This window comes from Piliocolobus tephrosceles, chromosome X, assembly GCF_002776525.5.
Source record: "Piliocolobus tephrosceles isolate RC106 chromosome X, ASM277652v3, whole genome shotgun sequence".
Classification (NCBI taxonomy): Eukaryota; Metazoa; Chordata; class Mammalia; order Primates; family Cercopithecidae; genus Piliocolobus; species Piliocolobus tephrosceles.
Genome location: NC_045455.1, coordinates 20,562,384 through 20,582,044, shown reverse-complemented (window position 1 = coordinate 20,582,044; position 19,661 = coordinate 20,562,384). Strand labels below are relative to the sequence as shown.

Sequence of the window (19,661 nt, the reverse complement as noted above, 5' to 3'; positions counted from 1 at the left end):
TCTTCCAAGTTAGCAAAAGCGCCTTCCAATCTTCCTGAGATATATTTAAAGGTCATAGTTGGTAGAAACTTTCATATAAAAGAAGATTTTCATAAGAGTACTTATTTCCTTCTACTGCAGTGAGCCAAATCTTCATTCCTGAACACCCCTAGCTGACTTCATTTGTGATCACTTTTCAGCCTGTATTCCTCCCCGACTGTTAGATGGCACTGTGCCCTCTGACAAAGTGCTATGCCAACTTTTCTAGGATACACATGCCAATCAAATGTGAGATGCAATAGAGAACATTGCAAACGCCATTTCCTTAGGAGGACATCCATTATCTCTGGCAGTAATGTGTATTTAACACCAAATACATCATGAGTGCCAAAATTAAAATTATGAATTATGTACAAAAACATAGTATAGTAGATGTAGATGTCTGGCTCTGCCAGCAAAACACGTTGAATTCTAGGAGGCCATGGAGATCCATTAGGTATATAGGTATCCAGCTGCTCAACACTGTCTTTGGAATTTGAAGTGATTTTTTAAAAAATCCTGTTATTATAAAAGTAAGCTGTGTTACCCCAGAATTAGAATTAAGCCCAATTACAAGGATGACAACCAGACGCAGTTAGATTCCCAAGCCATATTCCAACACACATACCATGAAGTACAGCCTACAACTTTAAAATTAACTGCTAGTGCATTACTTGGCCAACCCCTTCCCAGGCAGATCTAAATGCTCAAAGGTGCAGTCCTGAATCTATACTTCAGTTTCTCAGTCATATGTCTAAGACTTCAATAACCGCCACATTGGGAATTTCATTCCCAATAAGCATTTCATGTGGTCTAATCTCCTCACTTCATCAAAGAGCAAAGAAATTAAGTTATTCAGACAACTAATTAGGGTCAAACTAAGAATTCAATTCCAGGTATCTCCTATTTCTGGTCTAATGAGCTTTGGATTACATCAAGTTTCTCCTCTCTTTACATTTTCTCCTATGTTATTTTCATATTATGGTCATGATATTAACATGTATTTATATTACATACATATATAATTACAATTAACTATCCCCAGCAGCGGTTGCATATACTTTGTGACTAGTCAATAAATATTAACTAGCTGTTTATGGCGTTTTATTGTCTCAATAAACAGTGAATTTTCATATCTTCATTAGAATTTATGCTTCTGTTGATACAAAATTTGTGACTGGTAAAATAAAATGGTCTAAGGCCAAAGGGTCCCCGTAGGTTGAGCTTGTATCAATGGTCACCCGAGTTATTATGATTCATGAATACCTATCTTAGCCCTCATTGACCTCTACTACTTGTCTGGGATCCACTTTAGAACGGGAATTCTAAGGCTGGGCTAGGTGTTATTTACCATCGCACCCACTGCACCTGCCAAAGAGTTGGTGTTCAATAAATACTGCTGAATGAAGGGATGAATAAACACATGCAATGGTGTTTTCTACAGATTGCCAAAATTACCCTGGCCAAACCCACTGATTGTCTTTTTCATGCGTGGTTTGTTTTCAAAGATTTCTCATAGGAACTAATGCATCTGAATAAGATCTTCCTTTTAATTGTTCATTCATGACAACAGCCTTTTTTTACTCATGGGCATGAATGATTAAGACCTCTCAGAGGAAATTATTTTAATTACAGAAATCAGAACAGCTTAATTGTAAATGTGCAATGTGAGCACTTTACAAAAGAGATTAGTTGCTTCTCCCTTTATTTCTTTCCTTTCTCCTTAATAATTCTAATAATTCATTGTAAAAATGTTCCCATCATTTTAGCATTTTGGTACATCTTTCTCTTCTGTTTACCCACACCTAGGGAAACGTACAATGTTCGCGTGTGAAGACTATGAAACCACTGGTATACACTTCCCCCCGCTAATAATTTACCAAACTAAATTGTAATAAATAAGTCAACAAGCCTCTGGAAAGATGAGCTGAATTCTAAGACATGAAGGGAAAATCTGAGAGAAAGAAGACTTGTTCCATTAACTGTGGAAACAGTATAGATATCTTTATCTATGTATAGGTAGACAGTATAGATATAGGTGTTTTGGAAGTCTGAGTACAAAGATTCATCACTCTTCAGCAGATCTCGAGCTGCAACTACATCTAGGTGAGAGCTAGAGGGAGATGTGCCTTCTCAGCCTATATTCAGTCATTCATCTTTCATTCATCTACAATGTCTGTTGAGCTGGATGTTCCAAAAAACCTAAAAAGAAGCTACCACTCTGTTGGGTAACCACATGCCATGAGTATTTAATTTTATCTCTTTTGTGAGAAAGCACGGTTTTAGAAAGACCTATATTACATCCTTTTCCAAAACCATCAAGTATTCAGGGCACTATTTACAATAAAGTGGGAGATGTTTAACACATATGACCATTACCTGTCTTCATCCCGACATGGTGCGACTGAAAGAAAGAAAAAAGTAATATAATAGAAGTAATATTTATTGAATGTCTACCATATCCAAATTGCAATAGTTCTTGCTCTGAGGAATGTTACGGATGGAAGGCACGTTTCTTCCTTGAGCACTAGTTTACAATCTTCAGGTTGGGGAGGCCCACTGTATGGAACAATGTGAAAACTCTGAGGCAACAGACATGCTGAAATCTTAGTACAGGGGTTCTGAAAAGAGGGTGAGTAAAAGACTGGTTCAGCCATAAGGAGTTTCCTGGATACACGAGATGTGGTGATGAGTGGATTTTAGCAAGTTTTGAGGGAGGTAAGCGAGCTGGGTTTGAAAGAAAGGGGAGAGGAAGGCACGATGAGTAAGGAAAATGGCAGAGAAACTCTCAGAAAAATTATACTCGTTGCCGGGGATGGTGGGCAAGACACATTTGCTTGAGAAATTGGTTATTGAGCTGGGGCTAAGGATACTAGGCAACAAGGTGAGTTAGAGATGGAAGACCTGAAGGCAAGGCTGCCGACTTCAGACTTGTCAACCTCTTGAGGATGGGGATATGACATTTCAAGTCCATGCCTAGCAGAGAGTCAAGGACTTAGTAAATACCCCAGATTTTTAAAAGGAATGGATAAGTAATATACTGTCAGGACTTGTAAACAGGACAGTACCCTCATCAAAGCGGTATTTGATGAAGATATTCTTAGGATGCCCAGAAGAAGGTACACAGCTTAATGACTGGGAGGGTTATCTTAAGGTGGCAACAGCCTATTCTTGGAGTGATCAAGATGTAGATTTCGGCAGAAACCAAGGCATGGGAAAGGGAGAAATATAGACAGGAAGCAACACAGAAAGAAAGCACACAAAAGGAAAGTTACAAAGTGATTGTGTTGCTTGAAATTTCTAAACTCAATTTTCAGTAGTTGGTAGGGCTTCTGAGTACCCAAGAGAAAGGGCAAACCATAGATGCTGGAATAAAGAAAACGTAAGAATTTGAGGCTGCAAATAGAAGTTATCTACAAACTTTCTCTCTGTTGGAAATACTCTGACATACTTGTAATCTCTCAAAAAGATTTTTGACTCAGAAGTGAAAAATAGAGAGAAAATGACACTGTGCAGCTAAGATTATGGGATGCTGACATTATATTGACTGGCCCCTGAAATTGAGTTAATGTTGTGTCCAAAACACTGCTAAACTAATATTCTGGGCTCCCTTGAGGGAAAGGACTTTAAATCTCACAATAAATCCATTTGCATATTCTAAATTAATTTAACGAATAGAATTACAAAATAAGCCCAAACTCAGCTCTTTAGCACCATGATACTTTGAGCCCAGGAGAAAGTTGTGTATATTCAGAACATGGTTGCTGCCACAGAGCCATATACTTCTGCCAGGTTGATCTGACTCTCTATATTACAAAAGGAAACCCAATTACAAATCACAATTTGCAGCATGGCGATGAAAGTATCAGTTCCATAATGCACACTTAAAAATTAATAGGAATTATTAAATACAACCCATCTCATGAGAAGCTCATTCCTGGTGGAGACAGGCATTTTGGGACAAGGAATGTCAATTTGGTTAACTTACTTAGTATATCACTGTATGCACCCAAGTAATAATTCACTAAAATTGTAATTTCATATTTTTTTAAAAGTTATATTCTAAAATGTTTAAAGACAAATCAAATAGAACTAACGCTTCAGAGCTGTTACCTGAAAAGAACCTTCTTTACCCAAAGATTGTGAAATACCCTCAAATCTATTTGAACGCAAATGAGTCATGTGGTTTTGAGTCATTTAACCCAGTGACGGGCCAGTTTTATGAGTATTACGACTATTTTTAAAGAGTTAAACATCTCAGAGAGCCCCTTCCCATGGTCATAATTGGGCATTTATTTATTTTGTTTACTGCTGATACTAACATCCACAGACACTTGCCAACTCCTGTATTAATGCGTCTCCTCCACTTCCCCAGAGCAGACTGAAAATCACAGAGTAGTTCATCCATGATGACTTGCAACCTTCCTCGTAGCCATTACACTTAAGGGACAGCAGTAACACTCCTTCTAGGGCCTTTGAGGCAATGGCAAGAACAAATCCCTCAATAAAGTGTCTATGTTATTTATGTTACAGTTCCAATCACAGACAAAAATGCATTATGAAAAGACAGAATATTTCTCCATTTTCCTTGTGTATGAATAATCATGAAATAATCACAAAGTGGATGAATAATCATCCACAAGAGTTTGGCTTCCTAGGGAGACATTTTAAACTTTCTTATCTTAAATAGGAGAATAACGTATTAAAACATTATCTCCACACTAATTCCTTAGCTATAGCCACAAGCTGTTTGTCAGCATGTGAAATGTGGCTAGTCCAACTCCAAATGTGCTCTAAGCGCAAAATACACACCAAAATTTTAGGCTGGAGTGTAATGGTGTGATCTCAGCTCACTGCAACCTCTGTCTCCCCAGTTCAAGTGATTCTCCTGCCTCAGCCTCCTGAGTAGCTGGGATTACAGGTGCCCGCCACCATGCCTAGCTAATCGTTTTGTACTTTAAGTAGAGACAGGTTTCACCACGTTGGCCAGGCTGGTCTCAAACTCCTGACCTCAGGTGATCCACCTGCCTCGGCCTCCCAAAGTGCTGGGATTACAGGTGTGAGCCACCGTGCCCAGCCTGAAAATTTTAAATTATATACATGGCTCAAATCATATTCCTGTTGAATAGCACTGCCGTAGACCAAGGAGTTTTATATTAGGTTGATGTGTTTAAAGACAAAAAATTCAACTGTGTGTGAAGCAATGTGGAATATTACAGCACAGGGTCTGTGTCATTCTGCTTTAGGTTTCTTATCTAATAAGTGGAATGATAACCATACCTATCTCCTAGGTTTAATGTAAGGGCTAAATGGCAAGGTGCAAAAAGAACTTAGCATAGTGGCTGGCAAGTAATCATTTGTTAGCTTGCATTACATTGAACAGAAAGAGAATTTTCATAATGGTGATGATGTTACAATGACATAAAATAGGAACAATTCTAAGCCTGTGCTTGCTATAAATTTTCGTACACTTTGGCTTCAGTGTCTAGTTGTATATATTATGAGGATGTTTTTGAGGGCATTAATTGAAGGAAGGATTCTTCCCTGGTCCCAACATCAGAAATAGTAGAGTTTTCTTAGCTTTTGGTTTACTTTCATTTAATTAAGAAATAGTGTTTACCGGCCAGGCGTGATCGCTCATGCCTGTAATTCCAACACTTTGGGAGGCTGAGGTGGGCAGATCATGAGGTCAAGAGATCGAGACCATCCTGGCCAACATGGTGAAACCCCATCTCTACTAAAAGTACAAAAATTAGCTGGGTATGGTGGTGCATTCCTATAGTCCCAGCTACTCAGGAGGCTGAGGCAGGAGAATCTCTTGAACACAGGAGGTGGAGGTTGCAGTGAGCTGAGATCGTGGCATTGCACTCCAGCCTGGCAAAAGAGCGAGACTCTGTCTAAAAAAAAGAAAAAGAAAGAGTATTTACAGCAAATGATGGCCAATATAAAGCTTAAAGGAGACTTTGCAAGTTCATAGGCTAGGGAGATGAACAATAACTGTGAGTGAAGTTCACTGAGTGAGTTCTTTAACCATAGATGCTATTTGTATTTTAAATATTTAACATATTGTGTACTTCCAAAACAAACAAAAAATAGCATTATTTTTTAACCACTATTTTTCTTGACACATGGCTTATTTGGATTACACTTTTTCACTTTTGGTTAAAAAATAGGTACAGAAAAATATTTATTTATTATGAACAAAAGAGCTGAGCACCAAGCTAAATGGCAACTAACACTGAATTCAGGATCAGGTCAACTCCAGCAGTGTTCAGACGTGTGTTAAACGGAACATGGATGCTAAGGCAAAAAAAAGCTCAGTCTAAACACTAACTCCAGCTGATCTTTGCTATGCAATTGCCGACTCAGGGTTGTTGTATCTTCCAAGAAACTGTAGAAATCCATATTTCACATCAATCCGCCCAACTTAAAAACATTGCTTGAAATCTTAAAGAGTTCATGCCAAATAAATTATGTTTTTTATATAACTGGGCCAGTTTGGACCAAGGTCCACCAGTTTTTAATCTGACATAGATTCAGATTTGGGGCCCAATGGAAAGTACTGTTCATGGATTTCTACCAAACATTTTTTTGTCAGCCTCATTCCTTACCTCCCCTTTATATACCCACCCTTTCTTTTCCCTTTTGAATGAACACTTTCTAAGTTATGGAACTATATGGAGTAGGTATAAATTGATCAGTAAATTCCAGCAGTTAAATAAGATAAGAGAGCCATGGAGCTCCCATGCACCTCAGAATTCAGAGTGAAAAGCGAGTCAGGCTAGACATGCACACATATGTACACCTACACACGCAAACGAACGATGCGAGCCAACTGTTTTCTTTTCTAGGTAAGGCTGTTTAGGGAATTATTTTTTTTGTAAGAGATACCCAGATATATTGGCAGCAAACAAATCTCTTAGGTTGTAAAAGAAAAATTTTAAGATATAGGAGTACTGAAAAAAAAAGAAAAGTGTCAACAAGGTGGGGAAATGCATGTGATGTTAAAATGATGAAAGTAGAATTTAATATCAAACGTCTCACATAATTTGGCAATATAAAATGATATCACAGATACACTGGAAATACAAACTTTTGACATTTAATTATCTGTTGGTATGGCAAATTTAGAATTATTTTATTTTCTTCTTTGTACTTTTCTGCTTCTTCAAAAAAATTCAGATGAACACACATATTGATTTTAGGATCAGAAAAAAAAATATATGAAGATACATAAAATTATTGTTCTTACCACCAACAAAAAAATAAATATCCTGGTGATTTAAGCTGGAGCAACAATTTAAATTTTCTCAGTAATGTGAAGGAAATAAATGTCCATTTGGCTAGGGTGAGTCATAATATTATTTCATTTCTCCAGTTCTCTACTGCAAAATCACAACCCAAGTGACAAACACAAGCAATCAGTAGGGAAGTCTTGAACAGCTGGGAGTGAAAGGTTTTACAATTTGTTAAACATTTAGTATAACAGACCATAGTTGGGAAAGTACTATCACATTAACACTGAAGAAAAACCCTGCACAAATAAAAAGGACTTTCAATCTGGATTCTATCTTCTATCCTAGCCAAAAATGTCAGGGTACTTTTTTCTCCATTCCAAATAGATATTTTTGATATTTTATGGAAAATGAGGCATAAATATTTTATATAGTTATCCTCTCTCTACCAATGTAGTAGAATATTGCAAGGTTCGTCTTTCCAATAAAACGCTTTATTGCAAGTACAGTTGAATTCTCCTTGGCCGAGTCTTTGATTTGTGCAACAAAATTCTAAGATGGAAAGAACAAAGACTTCTGCAAAGTGCTTGGTTCTCTGCTAATTTTTAAAGCACTATAAAATTGTGTACTTCTTACTAAATGTTGTCCATTTTCATTCAAAAACAATGAAATAAATATTTCCTTATGTCTTGATACATTTTTAGTAAGAGAATGTGTTTTTAGAAAGTCAAGAGCAAATGAAAACTTTAACACCCATTATTTATAAATGAATATATTTCTGTATGAAAAGACTCGTATTTCTACCTACTATAAAAATAGCATGCATAATGTTTCCATAATTAATGTATTTATGAAAGTTTAAAATATTCAATGAATGTACTTTTTGATTGCCAAAATTCTATACAAAATTAACATAGAAAAGTAGATTTTCCTCACTTCTTCAGATACTACGATCTGAAAAGGTTAAAATTTCCATATAAAATCCACTATTCTCTGTTCAGTATTAAATATGACAGCAGCATTTTTGACATGCAGCATGTTCCTGCAAGGGCAAAACGGAATTAAAAAATTCTGTGTATGCAAGCCACTTAAGTGTCATTTGATGTTAACTTGCAGGATCTATAGATTTCGGTCATAGTTTTACTTACTTCTGAATGTTAGAGTCACCATTATCCTATTACTGACACTCTGAACTGTCCATTTTCACTCTTGGTTATTTGATTTAGACCCAAAAAATGTAGAGTTTCAACATTGCTTGGTATGGTTACTATATTCTAAGTATCTGGGATTGATCCATTGTGTTTGTGCTGAATATCACTCATCTAGACGAAGAGGTATAAAGCAAATAGATGCAAGGGAATAACCCTTGCTTGCAATGAGAAAGATAACAATGGAGGAAATCTATAAAATGTAATAATGTACCCCCCCTCTTTCTTACAAATATCTGTATGACCTAATATCTCATTTTTAAAAATGTTAGGATGTCATGCTCCCTACATAAGTCCCACTTCACTGTGTCAGCACTATTAAGGCAATATATCTGTCAAGCTTTATTAAAATTCTTTTTGATGTGTATCTTGGCTCATAAACCTCTATAGTGCACTGATATTGCACCAGGGAATGTCCTTGTAACACTGAATCTCTGAAGATGGGACAATAAAAGAGAAATGCTCCAAACTTTCAAGTTGGGCCCATGGTATCACACACCTTGTACATGTGTAAGTGATTACGGTGTGCCTGCTGTGCAAACCTTGTTTCACAGAACCTTCTCGTAGGAAGAGCATAACTGCATTCAGAGATAAACGTCCAAAAACGGGCAGCATTGAGACTGGGATAAACATCAGGTTCGTTTTCCTTCATAAAGCTGTTTTACAAGCAGAATTCTCTGAATTATAGCACTGGAGTTTTATCCTTGGGTCTTTTTCATTTGTGCTGTACCTTAATTGGCATATTTCACTCACGAATGTTCCCTATTAGTAACAAAGACGTCTCGTCTGCTTGTAGTATACATTTTCCACGGCCCCAGGGAAGTTCTTGTATTTGAGGGGGATAGGCAAACAGTAGACATGCCAATCATGATGGGTTTTCTGAAAGCTCATCATGGTTGTAAATGCCCAGAATATACCCTAGGGAAAAACTGCTAGGGTAGGAAGGTACAAAAATAGGTAAAGAGGAGCTGAACACAGGAAAGGTAAAACCCAAACATATCAACAAAATCAATAAAAATATGTTCATTATTTTCCTGTTTTTAGCATTATTCTAGAATTAGTACATTTCAAGTTATCTGTTTGGGGTTCAAATTATCTGAACAATCTCTGGTTGATTGATTTTTCCCAATATACCATGACCTGTTCAGGGAATCTAATTCTTCCCAATTTAAGCTAAGAGGGTTGTAATTTTCCAGGAATTTATCCATCTCTTCTAGGTTTTCTAGTTTATGTGCATAAATGTGTTCATAGTAGCCTTGAATGATCTTTCGTATTTCAGTGGTGTTAGCTGTAATATCTCCTGTTTCATTTCTTAGTGTGGTTATTTGGATTTTCCCTCTTATTGATTAATCTTGCTAATAGGCTATCAATTTTATTTATCTTTTCAAAGAATCAGCTTCAATAACAAGCAGTGAGATTGAAATGGTAATTTAAAAATTACCCACAAAAAAAATGTACAGGACCAGACGGATTCATAGCAGAATTCTACCAGACATCAAAGAAGAATTGGTATCAATCCTTTTGACACTGTTCCACAAGATCGAGAAAGAAGGAACCCTCCCTAATTCATCCTATGAAACCAGCATCACCCTAATACCAAAACTAGGAAAGGACACAACCCAAAAAGAAAACTACAGACCAATATCCTTGATGAATATAGATGCTAAAATCCTTAACAAAATACTAGCTAACCGAATTCAACAACATATCAAAAAGATAACCCACCATGATCAAGTGGGTTTCATACCAGGGATGCAGGGATGCTTTCACATATGCAAGATCTTGGCTCATAAACTTCTATAGTGCACTGATATTGCAACAGGGAACGTCCTCATGACATTGAATCTCTGAAGATAGGACAATAAAAGAGAAATCCTTCAAACTTTCAAGTTGGGCCCATGATATCACACACCTTGCCCACCCTTCTCATTTGTACATGTGTAAGTGATGATGATCTGACTGCTGTGCAAAGTTTACACAATAGTGTAAACTTTGATAAGTCACAGTTCACATTCACAATAAATGTGATACACCACATAAAGAGAATAAATGCGATACACCGTGTAAACAGAATTAAAAACCAATATATCATGACCTGATGCCTGATCCCATGGAGTACAACTCATATGCCGCTCACACATAGGAGACTAACCATGCAAATTCAACATCCCAGGAAAAGTCCCACTGATGGTGTCAGAGCAATGTGAAATTGCAGTAAAGAATTTTTTTAACTTTCAATTTTTGTACGTATCTTGTTGCAAAACAGTAACAGCCTATTTATGAACATGCACCAGTCCATGAACCAAGCTTTGCATACCTTGTTCTAGAATGTGTAGGGGAAGACGAGTTAACTTCTCAACCAGTTAAACCACTCAAGTCAACCTGCACTCGCTAAAGTCAGTAACATCCTAATGGCCAGATCCTAAGGTCTGTTTTCTCTGCCCTTTCTACTTAACTGTCTGCCACAGTTGATGCTATTGATTAGTCTATTTCTTGAATTCTCTTTGCCTTTACTTTCAGAAGGGCATGCTTTGCTGGTTCTTGTCATTTGTCTTTGTTTTCGGAATGCTCTTTAAATGTGTACAGTCTCTGACATTTCATCTGATCCTGATTCTTCTTTCTCTAGCTAAATGTTACTATCCTTTGCCCACAAACATTTATATGTTGGTGATATTCAAATCACAAATGAACTACAAAAAAACTTTCATTCACCTAAGGCCTTTTGTGATTGTGTTCATTTGTGGAATGCCCCCCCCCCCCCCCCAAAATTAACTCCGATCCAAAAACCACCACAAAAGGAACAAAACTAATAATTCAGGTGATAATGACAACAGGTGATCTTTGTATTCTCAATTCTTTCCCAAAAGCAAACACTTAAAGAGAAAACAATTTCTCTTGTAAATTGCATCCATGGTAGATTCTTCAGAATGGTTTTCCACTGTTATCAGAAAATACTTTAAACAGAGGCATTTCATAGCCTCTATTGCATTAAATTTGGTGATAACATTTTTCCTTACAGTGCATCAACCACATTTATTGAAAGTTGACTATGTCTGTTGCTTTCTAGGCACACAGTGTTAATGCAAAGCTGTTTAGTTGGGAATGAACCACTTAAGAGGCTCTTTGAGCAAAAACATCAGTCTACGTAGCAGACACAGGTGGGTATCTGTTGATGAAAATATTCTGGTCTTACTAAAGACTAAAAGCCAGACTTTTCTTTTCAAAGTCATGACTCACAGGAAGAAAGATTTTTGATAGATAGATGGATAGAGAAATAGATGACAGTATTTGTCAATAGTTCAAGTTATATGGATCCCAGTTCTACTACCTCCCTGATTTGTCCATAATAAATCAATGAGATGACTTGCAAAGTTGAAATGATTGCTCTTGACATAATTTACAGCTTTTACTCATAGAAGTCACTTTTTTTTTCTTTTGGAGATGGAGTTTCACTCTTGTTGCCAAGGCTGGACTACAATGGCGTGATCCTGGCTCACTGCAACCTCTGCCTCCCGGGTTCAAGCAATTCTCCTGCCTCAGCCTCCCAAGTAGCTGGGATTACAGGCATGTGCCACCACACCTGGCTAATTTTGTATTTTTAGTAGAGACAGGGCTTCTCCATGTTGGTCAGGCTGGTCTTGAACTCCTGACCTCAGGTAATGTGCCTGTCTTGGCCTCCCAAAGTGCTCAAGTTGCAGGTGTGAGCCATGCACCCGGCCAGAAATCACTTTTTTTTTGAGACAGGGTCTGGCTCTGTTGCCCAGGCTGAAGTGCAGTGGCACGATCTCAGCTCACTACAACCTCTGCCTCCTGGGCTCAAGCCACTATCACACTGTAGCCTCTTGAATAGTTGGAACTATAGGTGCATGCCACCATGCCTGGCTAATTTTTGTATTTATTTTGTAGAGATGGGATTTCACCATGTTGCCCAAGCTGGGTCTTGAACTCTTGAGCTCAAGCTATCTACCTGCCTCTGCCTCCTCAAGTGCTAGAATTACAAGCATGAGACACCATGCCATGCCAGAAGTCACTTTTATTAAAGAAAAATATATAAAAATCATGCCTTCTTAGTGTAAATGGCATCATGATGGACTAGTGAAGACACTATAGTCATTTCCACATTTGCCTTTCTAATAAGTAAAGACTGGTTTAAGCAGACAATCTGTTAATATCTCTTCATGAAGCCCTCTCTCTTCCTCACAATGTTTGACACGCCTTCGAGTGACTGCTGGTATCCATGTTTCCACTCACTATGATGGAAGATAAGGGAATGAGGGTGGTATTTTAATAAAGGGACAGTGCTAAAAATAGTCCAAATCCATTCTGTCAAGGTGACTACATTATCAAAATTTATTTTTTCTTCATTTTAGAGCTCTGCCTTCCATGCCTTTCTGACATCCCGTAGCACAACATGGAACATGGAAACTGACTTGTTAGCAGGTCCATAAACAGTAGTTAGTACTACAAACAACTGAGGGTAGCTCAGGGACTCAATTGTAGTTACACAGGTAGAAACAGACATGGACAATGGTAAAGTCTTTCTATATCTTAACTTATTTCATTAAAAAGCTTTACACAATACATGCATGTATGCATGCATGCACATACATGCGCGCATGTGCGCGCACACACACACACACCCGCCTCAAGCACCTGGCTTAAGAAATAGTATGTTATTGATAACTTAAAAATCTCTATGTATCCCTCCTTCATCTTCCCTCCAAACTGCATCTCCAGAGGTAACCACCATCTGATTTTCATTTTATCATTCTTTGAAATTTCTTTGGAGTTTTACTACATATATTTTTTTCCCCAAATAATGTATTGCTTAGTTTTACATTTTTGAACTTTATACAAATTTATGTATTTTAGGTGACTTGATGTTTATCTCTCACAGTGAGGTGTCTGTGACTCGTTTCATGAGCACTTTCTCCGCTCTGGAAAATTTCATAAGGTGAAGAGATCACCATTTAGGTAGATGGGCCATTTGTGACGTTTCTACTTTCTATGTCATTGTAAAAGATGCTGCTACAAAAATTCTTCTACAAGTCTAATTGTATGCACGTGTAACAGTTTATCCAGATGAAATTGGAGTTTTAGAATAGGTGCATCTTCAGCAATACAGGTATTTTCAGATTATCATCTAAAGTGAGCATATCAATTGATAATTCCACCAGCAAAGCATGGAGCTTCCTGATGTTCCACCTCTCAGTAACACTTGACATGCTCAAAATGGCCACTCACACAGAAAATGAATCCTGGCTGACTGACCACATATATACACTACAGAATCACATAGTGCTTCTGCGGTCAGACCTTGAGTAATAGTTACTTAAAATAAACTGGCCCCATCTGAAGGCTAGAAAAAGACAGTGTTTGTATTCATAAGATGACAAGCAGAAGTTTTAAAAATAATTCTGTTGATGCTTACAATTTAGACCTCCATTTTTCTGGTAAGAAATTTCCCAATAATGTTCTGAACATTATGTCAAAACATTTGTGTCAAACTGCTGTGTTCTGCCAAAGAGGTAAATTTTCCAGTCAAAGCAATTAATTAGAAGATATTCATGATGTCTTTCAAGATTAAGAAGTCACCATAAGCGTAGAGAGAAACTGAAGAGAGAAAAAAAAAAATCACCCAAATCAGGATGCAGGAGACAAGCCAGTTTGTTGATCTCCATTTGGGAATTCTGCTCTTCTGTCATCATTTCTCCAACTCTAAATCACTCAATTAATAGAGCATAAAGAGGCTTCAGGTTTATGAAGGGCTTAAACCTCAAACACAATTCTTGCTTCTCTTTTTAGTATATTTAGTCTTTGTGATTCTTTATTCCTATTACAAAAACACTTTGGGTGCTGAAAATCATCATAGTATCAGTAGATCACAAATTGCTAGTTTAGTCAGCTCTAGACCATCTTGTAATCATCAGGTAAGGAAGTTCATTGGTAAAATACTTAAATTCCTGAGACATAAATTATTTGCAAAAACATTTCTCAACTTCTTTCAAACCAAGGCTATATATACATATACCATATCTATCTATCTCTCTCTCTCTCTATCTATCTATCTATCTATCTATATATCTATCTATCTATCCATCCATCCATCCCTCTATCTGTCTATCCATCTCCAAAAGGCAGTGACCAAATGTCGGATGGGGCTTATAATTTTAATTGACTAGGGATTGTTGGTCCTGAAGGGATCAGTGGGAGAGAGAATACAGTGTTAGAGGATGCATTTCTCACCACTTCTAGAGAAAAAGGTCATACTGTACTGATGGTTGGCTCATGAGGTCATCCTTCCCCAGAAGGAAGAGCATGTTAGACTTTGGTCAACAAAGACTTCAGTTGAGACAGTCAGAGAGTGACCAAGGGGAGACACCATCTCTGTGCAGTTGTGAATGCCACTCTGTGAAAAACAGGAGGGAGAGCCAGCAGCAGCCTCCCCCATGGCTTTGTAGACACTTTGCTAGAAAATATTCTATTATCTCACTGGAAACTTGCCAGATCATAATACACACATGTGAACCTTATTAACACTCAATTAGAATAAATACACATAATCAGGAATATATCCATCCATACTTCGAATTTCTTTCTTTTTTTTTTTTTTTTGAGACGGAGTCTTGCTCTGTCACCCGGGCTGGAGTGCAGTGGCCGGTTCTCAGCTCACTGCAAGCTCCGCCTCCCGGGTTTATGCCATTCTCCCGCCTCAGCCTCCGGAGTAGCTGGTACTACAGGCGCCCGCCACCTCGCTCGGCTAGTTTTTTGTATTTTTTAGTAGAGACGGGGTTTCACCGTGTTAGCCAGGATGGTCTCGATCTCCTGACCTCGTGATCCGCCCATCTCGGCCTCCCAAAGTGCTGGGATTACAGGCTTGAGACACCGTGCCCGGCCTGAATTTCTTAAATTCATATTTCTCAAAGGCTGGCTACATGTTTCATCCTTCAACAAAATCAAAAGCTTCAGCTTGCAGCCTCTGTAACTAAGCCTATTATTGAGTTTAACTTATTAAATTAATTTACATTTATTTTACAACAAACTGCATCTACTCAAGGAAATATGGAATGCATATTTATTTTCTATACTTATTCATATTTTACTGACAGTCCTCAGGTGATATATTTCCTCTTGCTATTCTACCTAGCTAATTCCTTATAAATTCCTTTTTGGGGCTTTAGTTTCTTTGGTATCTAAAACATTGTTGAGATTCAATGTAAATATATTATTTTAAACATTAGAATCACATGCCCTTCTTATTGCTAAATAAGCCCTTGTAATTATTTCCTTCAGTGCCTTCCTGCAAATAACCTGTCTGTATGCTCAAATAAATGTTTAGGAAATTAACAACTGAAAATGGGCTATTATGGATTTCACTGACAGTGCAATAGAGAAACATTTTTAAGGGTATACACAATCTTTATGCTAGGATGTAAATATTGAGGAGATCAAAGTGTCAAAAAAAAAGAAGCATTATAGGACAGTACCAATAGTTAAGAAAAAATACTGTGACTCTTTTGCACAGCCCTGCAATAGGAAAGTAGCGTTTGGGAATAACCCTTGTACAAATATACCTTCTTTGAGTGACATAATACCAGATTCCTGTTACGTATTATTTTTAACTTTACTTCTTTAAGTAATTATCTTTCATTTTATTTGTAGAACTGACCTCACAAGTGCCTTAAATGTCAAGAAAGAACTTAAACAAAAGCAGACATCCTCTACACAGGAAATATTCAATGTTTAAGTAGTGGAATGTAGAATTATCCCTTACATCCAAGGTATAGAGATGTTATCCTCAAGAAAGGCCCAAAAGTAGATTAATGATTGATCTCATTCGTAAGCCCAAGGCAATGCATGGTATGAAATTACAAAGATAAGAGGTTACAAAAGAAATTTTCTGCAAGAATCTATACTTGGTATTCATTAGTGCTTCCTAATTCAGTAATACAGGTGTCAGCAAAGGGCTCTTCTTTTACCATGAAGGAATTAGGCCACATTGACACGTGATGATAAAGAAGAAGCGCCACGTGCTGATGTCCTCAACAATAACTTGTCTCTACTCGCAGGTCCATGAAGACTGTCATCTTGACTCCCTAGAGGATTATAACCTCTAAATGGATTGTTTCATGAGTATTTATCATCCTTAAAACCCTCATCAGAAATACTAAATGATCATAGTTGCAACGTGCCTGCTTTTGCACCATTGATACTAAAAGCTTGTCTGCTTTACTGTTGACAAGTATTAACATTAATTTTCCAACCACATAGAAAGGTTTAAAATCCTGTCTTTTCTCACACAAAGCAAGGAAAAGAAAGCCAGAATTAAACTTTGATATTTAGCTGATTTCTCTAAGAGCAAAGACCACCAATTAAGAATTTTTACCTTGTTTTTTTTGTAAACATTGGTTTTAAAAAAACAGAGTAAACAAGGAAGACCAACTAGAAAGACAGCACATTTTCAATTACCTTGGAAACTCGGTTTGCAACTTCTCTGCCCACAGTCAGCCCCTGGACAAAGGTCCTGGCAGCAATGAAGGCGCGGGTGACCTGAATCTTCAGTTTCCGGGGCACGTCTCCAAATGGCTTGAGCTGGTCAGTGTATTTGCTCACGCATTCCAGGTAGTCTTCACTGAAGTGATACTGAGGGTTTATCAGCTGAAACATTCGTTCCAGGAGCCGAGCCCAAAAGTCATTGAGCATTTCTTCCAGATTCACATTACCGCCAGTGTAGTACCTTTTCAGCTCTGTGAAGAGGTCCTGAAAGACTTCCGAATTCTGCATGTACAGCATGCCATAGGTCCGTACAAACATATCATTTAGTGACTTTTCTGCATTCTCCAGGAGCTCTCGGAAAAATTCTGCAGATAAAACAGAAAGAAGTCATAAATTAATGAAATCTAGAAAGCCCAAGGCACCTACTTACCTTAAGTACAACTGCTTTTAATTGACATTTTCATGGAAAAACATATTCTGTGATTAAGGTGTTAATGGACAGATAAAAATCATATTCTCAATGGGATTTGACCTCCATCTATGATCCTGTGTGACTCAAAACAGAATACCCCATGATTTCCATTAACATTAGGAGTCTACCATGTAATCCTCTTCCAAAATAGCTCCATTCTTTTACCATTTCTTGTTAAATTTTAAATAATCCTACGGTTTGATACAAACTCAAATCAAAATCTGTTGTAAATATAATGTGCAGAGTATTGTTGTTTACATAATGATAAACACATTTGCTTCAGTTTATTTATAAATTTGTCCTAACACTAAATTCCATTAAATCCCTTTTATTTGAAATACTCCACAAATGAGATGTTCAAAGTAATGTCATATAGTTAGACTCTTTCTAGTTTCCATATATAGCAATCAATTAGCAGTGTTCAGATATTTATAATGCAATTAACTTCACTTCATAATAAAGCTATAATGAGCATAATTTAGGTGGCCATAATGAGTCAGAAAGCCATAAAGTACCTTGGATCATCATTACAAATATAAACCATCATGTTATAGAACTTGAATAAAATATTGACAGTTGGACTTTCTGGTTGTGAGGTTCTAAACTAAAAAATGCACATCAATAATTCAAATCTTCCACTTTGCAACAGCGCTTGAATGTTACTGGGATCACTTACAGGATGCAAAAAAAATAAGATATAAATTAAAGCCATTGGGTATCATTAGCTTCACTAGCCCTCATGCTAGGCTCCCTCAAGACACACTTCGTGTGTGTAGGGCACCTATCCTTTTGCACAAATAAGCTTGGGTAGAGTAAGCTCAAGTTTTATCTCATTTAGAGATTGTAAATTGGGGTGGGGAAAGAGCTAAGGAAAGATAATGCTTCTGAGGTTATCAGTCTAAGTTCCTAAGAGCAAAATGATTCTGCTTTACTTCTTCATAGTCCCCTTTTATTCCCTAAAACTACGCCCCTTCTCAGAAATGCAGGGACAAATCAAGTCCTGCATACTTCAAAAGCTCCAGGAATTTTTAAAAAGGACTCTGCTCCTTTCTGGGGTTCTGGGTATTCTCTCCTAAGATACAGAAAGGAAACAGTGATGAACAACTCTCCATTAATTCCACGGAAGCTACTTGTGTATTCTTAAAAGTTGGCTGAAGAAGTGCTTGGTTTAGCCACTTCAGTTCTGATTAATATACAATCAAACCATTGTCTTGATAATTAAATGGTGTCTGTAATAATGATAACTACTTTATATTTGTTTTTAAATCAGACCAAAGCATCAGTGAAAGTACTTTTCATTTGCTTACCTCCTTTCTATGAAATATATATATATATATTTTAAAAAATGTAAATTCTGTTGCTACAGTGGCAGCAAAAACTGTGGGGTTATAAATACTGTGTAATTTTGTTCACGTCACCAAATGGTTTTTATTTTTATTTTTGCTAAATGTAAAATCAAGGAAAATATTATTAAATCCCTCTGAATCTTTAAGGATTTGGTCAAGAAAATGACTGTTGAAGCAGATAGGGCAAAATTTGCAAAACTGGGAAGCATAAATTTATCAAAATATTTATATATGCTGTATGCTGATGTTACTTATGATTTTAGGAAATCAAGAGCATTTCATACTTTTTTCAAAAATACTAGTTATCTAGTTTGTCCTAAAATGGAAAGTACATTAAATTACTAATACAAAAGTATGAGAATATCGTTAAGTTAAACCTTCCGATCTGGAAACCAAGAATGAAAGTAGCTTGACCTTGCTGACACAGGAACAGGGTGGAAGGCATAACAGATTGTGAAAGAAGATAAAAAAGAATGGAAAAATCACTGAATTGAGAAATACTAATATAATGAGACTGGAAAGTGGATTCTAATCATGAGCTCTGGACAGCCTATTCATTTATCTTCTTTTTGAGGTCAATTATTTTGTTGGACTTGGGAATTAAAGCTTAATTTATTGAATACAGAGTACTGCCTTCAGCAATGAATAGTCAGTAATCAATAGTGTGGTCTGGATTTGCACAGAGCTTTAAAAAAAGAGAAAGAGAAGAACAAAATTTCTCTGATACTCATTGCTCTCCAAAGTCTTGAGAAACAAATATTTGTGTTAGGGATAAAAATGGCATTTTCTCTTTTACTGAGGGTAACACCTCCCTAGATTTTTTTCTTCTTCTTCTTCTTCTCCTGATATGAGAACTCCAAATATTGAGCCATGCCCACTTTGAAAG

General features: G+C 37.0%; 1 protein-coding gene across 1 annotated transcript in view; it reads right to left on the bottom strand.

Moving 5' to 3' along the window:
- LOC113219610 (glypican-6) overlaps nucleotides 1–17,329 on the bottom strand; it is a gene marked incomplete at its 5' end in the record, with an annotated part of 584,830 nt that extends 567,501 nt beyond the window's left edge. The window contains one exon of the mRNA XM_026446588.2: nucleotides 16,931–17,329. Coding sequence (XP_026302373.2) covers nucleotides 16,931–17,329 — 399 coding nt within the window. The remainder of the gene's footprint in view (nucleotides 1–16,930) is intronic.
- Nucleotides 17,330–19,661: the final 2,332 nt, after the last annotated feature.